We start from the raw sequence: 13,998 nt of genomic DNA, 5'->3' as shown, positions 1-13,998 counted from the left end.
TGTTCGGATTATAATTTAGTCCTATTATATATCAGGTCACAAAAATTGACATATTTGTTAGATTTTTATACATTGCGAAATTGGAGTTTTTGGGGGTTTATTTGACTGGTCTAAATTTAGCCGGGAAAGTTTGAATATCCCCATAAGACGTCAAATTCAACTAAAAGTGTCCAAAATATATTCTTGAATATTTTTCAAAATAAAATTTCCAAAAACTAGAGATATTTTAAAAAAGAGGATTTGTTCCTCGATGTGAGATTTCTGAATTAATAATAATTATAAAAGGTTTCCTTTATATACAGGAGGTTATTTAGATAGATACCAGTTGCTTCTGGATAATCTCTTTGCTTTGAATATTCCAAGTTAAAGTGTGAAACTGAGTGGTGCGATGAATTTGAAAATTAATTTTGTAGTGAAATTGTGTTTTTTCCTTGAATTTTTGTTGTTGTTGTTCATCGGTTTGGTGTGAGTTTATTTTTATTTTATTTTTTTTTTGTTTTTGCTTGGGTTCAGTCATTTTATTTTTAGAATATTTGATTATTTTTTTCTGTTTTATTTATATATATATATAATAATGTTTTATTTTGTGGTTGTATTTTAATTTGTTTTAGGATATTATTTTATCAAAAAAATTATGGTCCGAAAGATAGATAGAAAGACAGAGTAGAGAGATAGTTAGAGAGTAGAATTAATAGTATTGTAGTTCATCATCTTCATCATCGTCATCGGTGACGTTTATCATCATCATTATTAGCAAGGTCGGTATCATTAGTAGTAGTTCCTTTTGGTTTTGTTAACATATTTTAATTTATTTCTTGTTTAACTTTTAAGATGAAATATTAAAAAAGCGCAAATAAGTTTATAAAAAATATAGTTTTGTAAAAACAGAACGCATAAAATATATATCAACAAAAAATCGTTTTATTATAAAAAATTATAAACTAATGGTAGACAAAAGTTGAAGTATTTTTTGTATTTAAATTTATTTATTTTTATTTTTTCTCTTTATGCATTTAATATCTTTCTCTTTGTTGTTGCTGTTATTGCTGCGGCTTAGTTTGCTTTTTTATTTTACAATATTTCTTGTTATTTATATATAGTTTTTAATAATAATAAAAATGATTATGAAATAAAATTATTATAACAATAATGTATAATAGCATTTTAACTTAGTGGGCAAAAATTGTTATGTCTTATCCACATTTTTTTTTAAATTATCTTTGGTTATCATTATTAGCAGCATCATCATCATTATCATCGTCGTCATCATCATCATCTTTATCATAATTTATTAATATGAAAATTTATTATCTTAGAAGTTGTTGTTTGTTAATTTTTTTTTTCTTTTTTTGTTTTATTTTGACTTGAAGATGGAAGATTCATATTTGAATTTATTGCATTAAATTATTGATTTATTTTTTTTGCATATTTTATTTTTTTAATTTCTTTTTGCCTAGTATTTACAGTATGGTTTTTGTTTTTTTTTATTTTTAAGGTATTTCTGTGTTTCTTCTTTTTTATTTATTTTGTTTTAATATTTTTTGTTTTGTAATATTATTTTAAATTAACGGCAGTTTTGTTTTTATTTAATTAGCATTTATTTCTCTAATATCGTTTTGCATTACAACATTACAATATGAAATATAATTCAGAAGTACTAATCAGAGACGGGGTATTTTGTTGAGAACCGAAGACATAAAAGGAGTGTTGTAAGACATATTTTTCAGCCTTATATTAATTTAATAATATTTTCGGTAATTAGTAAATTTTTAAAATATATATACAATTGTATTCTTACGAAGTTTTGAACAAAAAAATCGTATATAAGCTGCAATCGAATGGGCTGGATAAATATCCTTTTATATCATATTAATGTATACAATAGGTTTCTAGATTTTAAGACGATACTATTATATTTAAAAAATACAGAATTTTCTTTTGATTAAAAATCCTTTATGTAAACAGAAAATCTCTCAGAGAGTCTTCTGCAAGCATTTCTTTGGAATATAAATAAAATAAACCCTTTTTCCCTTCTGTGGACAAAATACGTCAGCAGATATTAGAAACGCCTATCAAATTCTCCAAATTATATAAGAGAGCTTTCGAAGTTGTTGTACAGATTGAAGCTTTTTCAATGTGAGGTTATGTTATTTTTGGACTTTCATAAATGATATATTTTACAGCAGGACTAGAGTTATAGTCCTGCTGTAAAATATATCATTTATGAAAGTATTAATTTAATCAAAGTTTAATTTTTTAAATGTATGTGAAATGTGTTCAGAAGATCGCTGAACATTTTTATAAAAGTAGAGGATGGCAGACTTCTTGTGGACGAAAGGACTTACAAATGATAGCTTAACGAAAGCTTTTTTTAATTTTATTCTACGAATTTATCTGTATATTGATGTTATCTCAAGAAATCCCTCACTGCTTGTTGGTCTATAAATATCCAAAATTTTGACAGACCACCAGGCCTCTATTCAGGGAATTCTTCTACAGTATTAAATTAACTATTCAATTGTTATCACATTTGTATATCTTCTACTGATTTGGGGCGTTCTATATATTAAAGTGCTACTAAATTTAGGTGAAATATTCCAAAACATGTTATCGTGGCTTCTATGGAGAAAAGTTATAAAGATGAGGTCTTGAAATCTTGACAATATTCCTGAATGTCTGAGATGGAAACCCTATGCAGAGTAAAATGTCCTTTTCTGCAATATATTATTTTCCTTCATGATCCTTGGATAGGTGATCCTTATAGAGGAGTTTCCATTATAATTTTGCGGATTTGAGATCAAATTGGGAAATCTGCCATTGGTCTACTTTATGAGGAATCTGATGCAAATGTTTTCTGTCTCAATTTTTATTGTTATCCAAATTTTTGAATGAAATACGTATGCTACAGTTCTGGCGCAGCATGCTGAACCTTATTACAAGTACAATCACTTCGGTGCCGTTTATTATACCCGATCTGATGTAGAATTCTAATGCCTGTTAAAAGTTCTCAATTTAATCGCCTATGAAATAGAATGAATGGTCCCAACAAGTTTTAAGCAACTTCGTTGTCTGGGAAATTTGGGATGCTTGAATCTGCCAACGATTATTAACAATAATCCTCAATCCTTGTTGGTTCCGAAACTAATGTTCGGCATATGAAATGGATAGAATTACCAATTGAGTCATGGTTAGATTCCATGCTGCCCAACAAAAATATGGATTTTACAAAAATTGGGATTGACATGTCAAGCTGTTGAAGGACAAAGAAAATGCCACATTTCGGCTAAATTTTAAAATATATCATCAACTACATGTGTAGACCATCAACTACATGTATAGACATCCTAATCCTATGTATACTTTATAAACAAGACTGGGAACTTGCATATTTTCAGGATGTTACATAGACTTCGTTATGTTTGCCATTGATTGCAAGATAATTGCAACCGGACTTTTTCGTGATTTTATTTGAAAGAATATGAAAAAATCCGCCTATTTCAACCTTATTATTGTTCATAATTAAACACCTTTTTGAAGTCATTCATATTTGTGTTCAGATCAGAACCAGATATTCATGTTTTTTTTTTGATCCGATATACAAGAATAGGACAATTTGCTTCAATGTCTGAAAACTACATTGGGAGCTTCAAAAGCCAAAATCATCATATCTCATACAGAAGATAGACTCTATTTTTGTCTAATATGTTAAAGCTCAATCCACACCCTGAAGGGGTCTTTTCGGTCCTTTTTTCAGAAGTTATTGAAAACTTATGAAAATTTATTTAAAACAGGATTATAGCAGGTCCGAATATGTTACAAAAATATTCGCCATAAAGTTTACTATAAGAATAGACCAAAACTCAAAAATCAGCCTGAATATCAAAAATCTTAAATAATATGAAAACTCATTTTAGGGTTAAATCCGATCTTATTCCCAGTTTGTATCAATTCTTCCCACAAGATGTGGTTTTAGAATTTTAGTATAAGTAAATGAACAAAAGAAATCTGTAAGTAACAAAACATAGGAGTATTTCGTCAATGACAGAATTATTATATTTCGAATTTTCTACTTGAATTATCAATATGTTTTCCCGACCATATCTTACTAGTCATATTCGACTATCTGAAAAAATGCAGTTTTTAATTCAACACATATGGATTGTAGCCAAAAATAGATTGTTTCTAGAACCATGGTCTCCATTTGTAACGGGAAAACAATTTTTAATGTTTATGGTATCCGCTGATTTGGATGGCGTATTCGCCTCAGACAAGCATTTAATGCTTCGTCACAGACAAGCAATTAATGTGATTATTTATTCAAAATAGGGCACAGATCTATAATTTAAATTTGTAGAATAACTCAATACCTATGTTATAAATCGATTTAGGGGATGTAATCGGGACGATTAGAAATCACTCATTTATTTTAATATATTAGAACACCAGTAGAGCTGCAGTACTGCATATTTTAATTTGTTTAAGTATTTGTCAAGCCCTACCAACGGATATCAAAAAGTTAACATAAATGTTTTTTTTTAATAAAAATATATATATTTTAAAAACGTACCGATATTTGTCGGTAACTGTAAAACATATTTCAGAATTCCATTCCTTAAAATAGAGTCCCATATATTACGATTTTTATATAATTTGATATTCAGTGCATGGGAAATTATTTATCAACATTTAGCGTTTCCATAACGCTTCCATTATAAAAAATCTTTTGTAATAAAAATTACTAATTTTTCATATTTTATAATTTACTTTAAATTTTGCAATATTTCTTGAGCAAATTTTTATTTTTTCTTTATATAAAATTCAAAATTGTTTTATTAATAATGGTGAAAATCCCCTTCTTCGACTCTTTGAATTTTATTTCATATTGTTTTGTTTATTTTTTGTCTTTTGTTGTTCTTGTTGGTAGTTTGTTTATTTTAATTATCTAATAAATTATAATTATTTTCAAACATAAATTAATGTAATATTTTTATTAATAATTAATTTTCATTGTTTTAATAATAATAATTTAATTATTTAATTTTTTAGTTTTAAATTAATATCTAACATTTTCACATTATTGTGTGTCGTCTCCTCTCATACTCATTTATGTGTGTTTTCTCTTTTTTTAATAATTTATCATTTACTTTATACTAATAATTTGTTTTATAAACCAATTGTTCTAATTAACCTTTTTATGTTGTTTGTTGTTGTTGTTCTTCTTCTTACTCTTTTTTGTTAATAAATTTAAGCTAATTTGTTTATAATTATTTTTTGTTTAGCTTTTTTTGTTCTTAAAAAAATTGTTTTGCTTTTTCTGTCTTCTAGATTTGTTTTTGTTTTTCTTTTTTTTATATAGTTCCGTTTGTATTTGTTATTTTTGTTTCATTAATTACTTTTATATTTTACTAACAATGATATTTGCTAAATGTTTTGTTGTTCTTCTTTGGTATTTTCAAATTTATTTGAAAACATTTGTTTTTTTCCTCACATTTGTCTAAAAAAATTAAAATAAACTTTGTTTTGGAAATTAAACATAACTATAATAACTATAATAAATTTATTGTTTTTTCTTTACGTCTTGTCTCGGCTTCATCATTTGTTGTTTTGCTTTGTTGTTGTTCTTGCTTATTTTTTAATTGAATTGGGTTTTCCTCTAAAAAAAAGAAAACAAAACAGAATATTTCTACTATTTGTTTTTGCGTCACTTTCATTTCTATTCTATTTATGTGTCTTCATCATTTATTTTATTTTTTGTTGCTTTTCTGCTTGTTTTGTTTTTCTCTTTTGCTTTTTGGGCAGAGATTTTCCTATTTAATAATAGGAAAAACACCGCGACCATAACAGAGCGATCTCTTAGACCGCCTTTGATGTTGTTTCAGGCATCCAGCGTAACATTTCACGACGCCAATTAATACTATGCTCCACGTTTTTTACTGCAAAAAAAGAAAAATTAATTTATTTAATTTTACAGTTAATTTAATTTGAGATTAATTGATAGACAAAAATATCAGTCCTCAGGGCATTAATTTAGGAACTAAAACATTTCTTCCAATTGATCCAGATAGATAGAGACAAGGTCCTTACCCTTGAAAAAAAATTAATTAAAAACCCACGCCTTTTAATACACCCTTGAAAAAAATTAATTAAAAAAATCCACGCTTTTTAAAAAATTAATTAAAAAAATCCACGCTTTTTAAAAAATTAATTAAAAAAATCCACGCCTTTTAAAAAATTAATTTAAAAAAATCCACGCCTTTTAAAAAATTAACTTAAAAAATCCACGCCTTTTAAAATATTAATTAAAAAAATCCGCGCATTTTAAAAAATTAATTATAAAAAACCCGCGCCTTTTAAAAAATTAATTAAAAAATCCGCGCCTTTTAAAAAAATAATTAAAAAATCCACGCCCTTTAAAAAAATAATTAAAAAATCCACGCCTTTTAAAAAATTAATTAAAAAAATCCACGCCTTTTAATAGACCCTCTGAAAAAAATTAGTTAAAAAATCCACGCCTTTTAATAGACTCTTGAAAAAAATGAATTAAAAAAATTCACGCCATTTAATATACCCTTGAAAAAAATTAATTAAACATCCACGACTTTTAATAGACCCTTGAAAAAAATTAATTTAAACCAGTAAGGAAAGTAGTAAAGTCGGAAGGGGCCGACTATATGATACCCTTCACCACTTTGGGTACATTCAACAGATGAATCCTAACAGACGTCGCATTTTTAAAGGACTACTAAAATGAATTCATCGCCTGATGAAATATTGAGCTAATATGTGCCGCGAGTTCACCCATAAGAACTATAAAAAAATGGGTTGAGGCGTCGGGTTAGTTGCCCACTCTTGGAAAACCCAACCTAATATGAAAAAGCTAAGAAAAAGAAAACCAAACCCCCCGCAAACGTATAAAGGACCACGATCTGCGAATCTGCACTTGGAATGTGTGCACGTTGTACAGAACAGGCGCAGTGTTCGCTTTGGCGGATGTACTCAAGAAGTACAAAGCCGATATTATTGCCGTACAGGAAATGCGATGGAAAGGGACTGGCGTAAGTAAATCAGATGATTACGCCCTGTATTATAGTTGCCATGAAACGAGACATGAATTTGGCTGCGGATTCATGGTTAACAGGAGAATAAAAGACCACGTCTCCAGATTCACTCCAGTCGATGAGCGAATTGCTATAAACCGTATAAAAACGATGTTCTCTACATAAGTCTCATTTGCGCCCATGCACCGACCGAAGATAAAAATGAACAGACCAAAGACATATTTTACGTGCGCCTAGAAACAGCACATGATCGTTGACCTGGCCATGACATTAAACTTCTGCTAGGAGATTTTAATGCAAAAATCGGAAGGGAAGATATCTTTGGCCCCACCGTAGGAAAATTCAGCCTCCATGAAGAAACATCAGACAACGGCATGAGGTTGATTGACTTCGCGGCAGCAAAAAAACATTGTAGTTAGCAGCACCAGATTCAAGCATCTCGATATACACAAGGCCACTAGGATTTCTCCCGATCGAACAACGAGGAATCAAATCGATCATGTTGTGATGGACGGAAGGCATTGATCCAGTGTTTTAGACGTCCGATGGATCCGGGGAGCGAATATCGATTCGGACCATTGCATTGTGGCAGCCAAGGTACGCACCCGTCTTAATGTAGCAGCAAAGGTGCGATCTAATGTAACACGGAAATTTGAAGCTGCAAACACAACAGATAGCAGAAGCCTACTCCGCTCAACTTACCCAACTGCTTGACGAAAGCACCCCTTGTCCCGATAATAATATAGAAGCATAATGGCAGATAATTGCCCATTCCCTACAAACTGAAGCAAAAGCAACACTTGGGTGCCAAAGACCACTATCAAGAAATCCGTGGTACGATCAGGAGTGTCGTAAACCTACTAACATGAAATACGCAGCGTATAGGACAACCCTGCGGACAGTAGCAACGGGTATTACGATGGAGAACTATCGAGAGAAAATGAGAGAAGATAAGCGTATTTTCAGAAAAAAATTAAGAAAGAGCAAGAAAAACGTGAGTGTGAGCAAATCGAGATGTACAGGAGTCAGAATGAAGTCCGAAAATTCTACCAACGGGTAAAACACCAAACCGAAGGCTTTGGTGCAGGCACATCCTCCTGTAGAGATAATGAAGGAAACCTGGTGACAGATACAGACAGCGTGCTGAGGATCTGGAAGGAGCATTTTGAAAAGCTTCTGGTATCAAATAGTAGCGGTGAAGAGGATACTCCAGAACCAATAATAGATGACGGTATAGAGATGAAGTCAGAATAGCAATCATTGGCTGAAGAATAATAAAGCAGCAGGTGCCGATGGGTTAGAAGCCGAACTATCCAAGACTGGTGGTCAGATGCTGGTAAGGAGCATGCACCGGCTGATTAGTACAATTTGGCTAGAATAACTCATGCCCAATGATTGGAACCTCAGCATCCTGTGTCCTGTGCACAAAAAAGGAGACAAGACGATATGTGCCAACTATAGAGGAATAAGTCTCCTTCCCATCGCATATAAAGTGCTATCCAGAAGCCAATGATCAATGACATTATTGGACCCTATGTGGCTTCAGACCTGGCAAATCCACCATTGACCAGATTTTCACTCTGCGCCAAATCCTGGAAAAAACCCACGAAAAACACATCGACACATTCCACCTATACGTCTACTATAAAGCCGCATTCGACAGCCCTATTCGGCAATGAAGAATAACTTTAACAGGCACAAGATCAGCAGTTAAAGTCAGAAAGGACCTCTCGGAGCCCTTTAGTACCGAACGAGGATTCACAAGGTGATACTTTGTCGTGTGACCTTTTTAACATCCTGTTGGAAAAGGTCATACGAGAGGCAAAAGTGAACAAAAATGGCACTCTGTACACCAAACAACACATGTTACCAGCCAATACCGATGAGAGCGGTATCAGCCACCTTGGAACAAATTGAGAAGGAGTCTGCCAAAGTGAGTCTGGCAGTAAACGGCGAGAAGACCAAGCTTATGGTATCAACGCACAAGACGTCCAGTAGACTCGGACCAACTGTGGAACTTGAGAACTACAGCTTCGAGGTAGTCAAAGATTTTATATACCTTGGTACCGCCATAAACAAAACGAATGATATCAGTTTTGAAATTTGGAGAAGGATAGTGATGGCCAACAGATGATACTATGGTCTGAGCAAACAACTCAAAAGCAAGGCCATCTCCCGCCAGACCAAACTCACACTCTAGCAGACGCTGATACTACCCGTGCTGTTATACGGATCTGAAGCATGGGTACTTACGCAAGCAGATGAAGTGTTTGAGAGAAAAATTCTCCGAAAGATCTATGTGCTGATCTGCGTTGACGGCGAATATCGCCGTCGAATGAACCATGAGTTGTACCAGCTATTCTCGGACATCGACATTGTTAGACGTATTGAGCTGCAGCGACTACGTTGGCTAGGTCATGTTGTGAGAATGGATGAAGATGCCCCGGCCCAGGAGGCATATAAAAGCGAACCAGCTGATGGTGCAAGCAGAAGGGGAAGGCCAAGAATACGTTGGAAAGATCAAGTCAAAGACAATATCGCCGAAAATGGTCTTTCAAATTGGAAAAACTGCGCAAAAGACAAACGCGTCTGAAAATCTTTTCTAAGCTCGACTTATGGAACGAAAGTTCTATCACAGATAGATAGAGATAATGCCCTTATCCTTGAAAAAATATTTTTAAAAAATCCACGCCTTTTAATAGACCCATGAAAAAAATTAATTAAAAAATTCACGCCGTTTACTAGACCCTTGAAAAAATTAATTAAAAAATCCACGCCTGAAAAAAATTAATTAAAAAATCCACGCCGAAACTTTGTGTATCGTAACGTTTTTACGAAACGTACATCACTTCATATGATCCTGAGGTCTGATATTTCATTTCAGTAATATAAAATATTCAGTACTTACCCAGTAGTCAGACATCGGTTTCAATACTGACCGCCATGGCACTATTGTGCCTCTGGTTTAAATTGCTAGACCCTCGAATGCCATTCTGTTGAGGTTGTTGTTGCTGTTGTTGTTGTTGTGATTGGAGCTGCAGCTGTAGCTGCTGTTTTTCGAATGACTGCTGAGTCCTTAGAAATGGAGCTAAATGACGACCTGGATGATCAGTCAGGCCCGGTGTACCGATGCCATCATCTAAATCCATAATATCTGACGATGATTCAGACAAGGAAGATTTTCGATAATGTTGACCTGAGGATAATTTTTTGGAAATAAAATGAATTAGTGATTGTAAATTTACATAATGTGAGAGATAAGAAAAGAGACAGTCAGATAACTACATGAAGAGAGTATTACTAATGGATAGAGAGAGATAGACACATAGTTGGGAGAGACAACAAAAGGGTGACAGTTACCTAACGCACCAGGCATATATGAACAGCTTGTAACATGATTGAAGTTTTGACTCTGCATTTCCTCTTGATCCGTTTCGCGATGATAGAAATAATTGAAATTACTCACAATAACGGGTACGGGTAGAGCGATTGTCAGTACACCAGCTATCACACATAGCGAACCAACGATTTTGCCCCAGAAGCCGACGGGTCTGTAGGTTTTGATTTTGTTTTTGGTTTTTTTGTGTTTTCAATGAGAAATAGTAAAAATATTAATTATTGTTGATCATATAAAAATTCTCAAGGAGAGAGAGATAGAGAAAGACAGGGAGAGAGGTTAGAGAAATTAACGAACAAAGAAAAACACAAAGTTTAATAGAACAGAAAAACAATAAAAACATGAAACTAAGGAACAAAGAAAAATTAACATATTTAATTTTTTTTTTTTATAAAAAGAGAGAGAGAAACAACTAAAGACAATTTTTAAATGAGAGTAATTACACCAATTTACAAATAAGTAATTAAATATTAAATTAATGAAAATAATCAAAAACTAATGAATAGTGATTTTTAACTGAGAAAGAGAGAGAAAAAAATAGTTGTTTCTAAATAAATGAAAAATTTACACTATTAGTTCAAAATGAGCGACATTATGAGAGTTAGCGAATGATTGTTATAAATCTAAAAAGAGAGAGAGATAGATCGATAGAGATAGGGAGATAATTACAAATACAACGACACATATTCATAGATGAGAATGTTTGATGAGGGATGATGATTTCTCTTTTGATGACAAGAGCTTTTGAAATACAACTTAAAATAAGGGAGAGACATTTATTTAATAACGTGAGAGCGAGAGAGAGGGGGTTATACACAATTCATGAAACATTTAGTGATATACTGAGAGCGAACGAACGGGCGATATATTTGTAATCTTATGAATGATACACATCAATAAAAGAAATCGTGGGCACTAAATTCTTTTTTATTTACTCCGTATATAAGTCCATCTAATGATCTTCATATTCTCTTTCATTTTACGTAGTTTGCTCTTCTAGATTTCCTAAGAGGCTACAGGATCGTTGGCGATTCTCATGGGTTCACACTCACACACAAAATTTGATATAAATATATATTTACCATTAATTATTTTTTTTCAATATTATTTACATACTTAACATTAGCATTCATTAAAAAAGCTTTTTAAAATATTTTTTCTCTTGCATAGACAAAAAAGCTTATTATTTCATACTCATAAGCCAACAAAACGTGCTTCATAGCTTATGTTTTATTATTATCATTTATTTCCAACAAGCTTTTTTTATTACTGGATAAAATAACTTTCAAAAGCTCATGCATTTGCAAAGTGCTTTTCTGTTAAAACAATATAAATGGCTGGATGAAAGAATGATTCCAACTGCAGATAATTCTTAATTTTTTTCTTTTGAGGGTTTAAGGAAAGTAGAGGGGGGTGGTGTATTTTGAAAATATTTAGTGATTGAAATGATTTAGTTTTTTTTTTTCTAAATAGTTGTTGTGTTTTGCAGATATTTTTTTTACTTTTAAAAATAAGTAATAGTGTAGACACAGATAGAGCTTTCACACAATTAAACTTAGTTTGCTACAGTATGAAAAAAGTTAAAAAAAGAATTCAATTAGAATTTTTTTTTATAAAAATTAAAATTTATCACTTACCCCGAAATGATTACCCGCACAACGCTGGAGGTCCATAGGTATTATTATTTTTTTACTATATTTTTATGGTAGTACCTTTGAGTACCCGCACTTTTAATATAAATGAAAGCATATTATGATAACTACTAATGCTGGCCCCTATAAGCGTTAATATAAAGCTTGAAGCATTTTTTAATGCCTACAAAAATTAAGAAACAAATGAACTCCTATAAATTTTAAAATTATTTAACCCTTTACTACAAAAAAGGACGAATTTCTATCCATTCTAGCACGAAATACTTTCATAGAATATTTTAATTTGGAAATTAAAATATTCTAAAATAGTTTATATAGAATTACAGACTACAGGGTTCGAACCCCAACGGATGAGTAAAAATTCTTTCAATGTAATTATAGAATATTTGCAAAAAGAGGCTTAGATCTAAAGCCCCTTTGATAATCTTATAACTAACCTCAGCATCAACACATGTGTGTAACACAATTGTGGAATGACAGGAGATAGCGCCAGCCAGCGGAAAATGGCAGCACTAGTTAAACAAGGTCCCAAATCACTTCACAAAACATCAATGGACCTTGTTTCTTGGACCCAATAGATGGCAGCCCCATTCATTATCTTGGACTGACTTCTGTAGCTTGTCCTAGGTGATGATCATCAAGTGAAATAATTTCAAGTCAATTTCAGTATTGCCACCAAGTACAATATTGATACCCTACACAACTATTTTGTCAGGATATTACAGCTTTGTGTGACCCTACGATTTTGTAACGCCGCGAAATATCAATTCTAGACCCACCTTACAATATACTGTTAGTCATATCTCGACTAGTTGAGTCGATCTAGACATGTATATCCGTTCGACTGTCCATTATAATTTGCAATCACGATACAGGTCACAATTACGGAGAAATCACCACGAAATTTTGCATGTTGGACGGGTTCTGACCGAAGAAGACCTCTGTTGTTTTTTGGTAATAATCGGTTAATATTTAGGAGATAAAATGTATTAAAAATTTGCTTTTGTCTATTTTTATAGTTGCTCTACAGACCATAATTATGGCCCGAATATCACTAATATTTTACACAGAGAAAGAGATCCGATCCATAGAGAAAAAGCATGACTGTTTTAATGAAGATTGGTTAATATTTAGCGGGTCAAACGGACCCAGACTTTTGTGTGAAAATAACAAAATGTGTATTCTATATTTATTCCTGAATATAGAATATACATCGAAAATAAATATAGAAGATGACAGTATATTCTAAAGCTGTAGTTGATCTTTTAAATTGATACCAAGTATGTTGACATATGTACTCGGATGTGGGAGTTATACGTAAATATAGACGAGGGTCTATCTATTCTAATATTGATTAGTTTTAACATTACCGCACTAGAGGGCGGAAATGTAGCGGTGATGGATAGGAAAATTGAAATGTTGGTTCCGGTTATGGTCAATGACGACGTCTATAATTTCGATGATGATCAGATGATTTTTCGGATCGAAAACTTTATTTTTGCCCGATTTTCTAGTCGCTCCAGACAGAAACCAAGAACTTAGTGGTAATTGTGTAGGGCATTATGTGGTCTGACAGGTCCTACAACACTGCACTGACTGCTGCGTTCACTGGTTTTACATTTTCTTGAAAACTAATAGTCTATATTTTAATTAATTATTACTATTTATACGAGGATATGATACCCTACACAACTTTCATGGAAATCTTTCTGTGGTTCTATATTCTGAGATTGGGCAATATCGCGATATTTACACAATTTTGACTGGCTAAAGGTCAGCAAATGTCATCCGAAAAATTATTATCTGATCATTATCTAACATTTTAGGCGTTGTCCTTGACTATAACTGGAACATTTCAAAGCGATCAGCACTATATTTCCGTCCTCCAGTT

At 32.1% G+C, this 13,998-nt stretch overlaps 1 protein-coding gene across 1 annotated transcript in view; it reads right to left on the bottom strand.

Annotated features, from left to right (window-relative positions):
• Nucleotides 1-688: 688 nt before the first annotated feature.
• Nucleotides 689-13,998, bottom strand: part of LOC133323319 (potassium voltage-gated channel protein Shaker-like) — a 28,582-nt gene continuing 15,272 nt past the window's right edge. The window contains exons 2-4 of the mRNA XM_061532260.1: nucleotides 10,419-10,609; nucleotides 9,998-10,254; nucleotides 689-781 (exon numbers count right to left, since the gene is read on the bottom strand). Coding sequence (XP_061388244.1) covers nucleotides 689-781; nucleotides 9,998-10,254; nucleotides 10,419-10,609 — 541 coding nt within the window. The remainder of the gene's footprint in view (nucleotides 782-9,997; nucleotides 10,255-10,418; nucleotides 10,610-13,998) is intronic.

The sequence above is a fragment of the Musca vetustissima genome, unplaced genomic scaffold, assembly GCF_032173495.1.
Source record: "Musca vetustissima isolate MV318-11 ecotype Yass unplaced genomic scaffold, APGP_CSIRO_Mvet_v1 utg3768, whole genome shotgun sequence".
Taxonomy (NCBI): domain Eukaryota; kingdom Metazoa; phylum Arthropoda; class Insecta; order Diptera; family Muscidae; genus Musca; species Musca vetustissima.
Note: the sequence above shows the minus strand (reverse complement) of the source record. Positions and strands in the feature narration are given on the sequence as shown.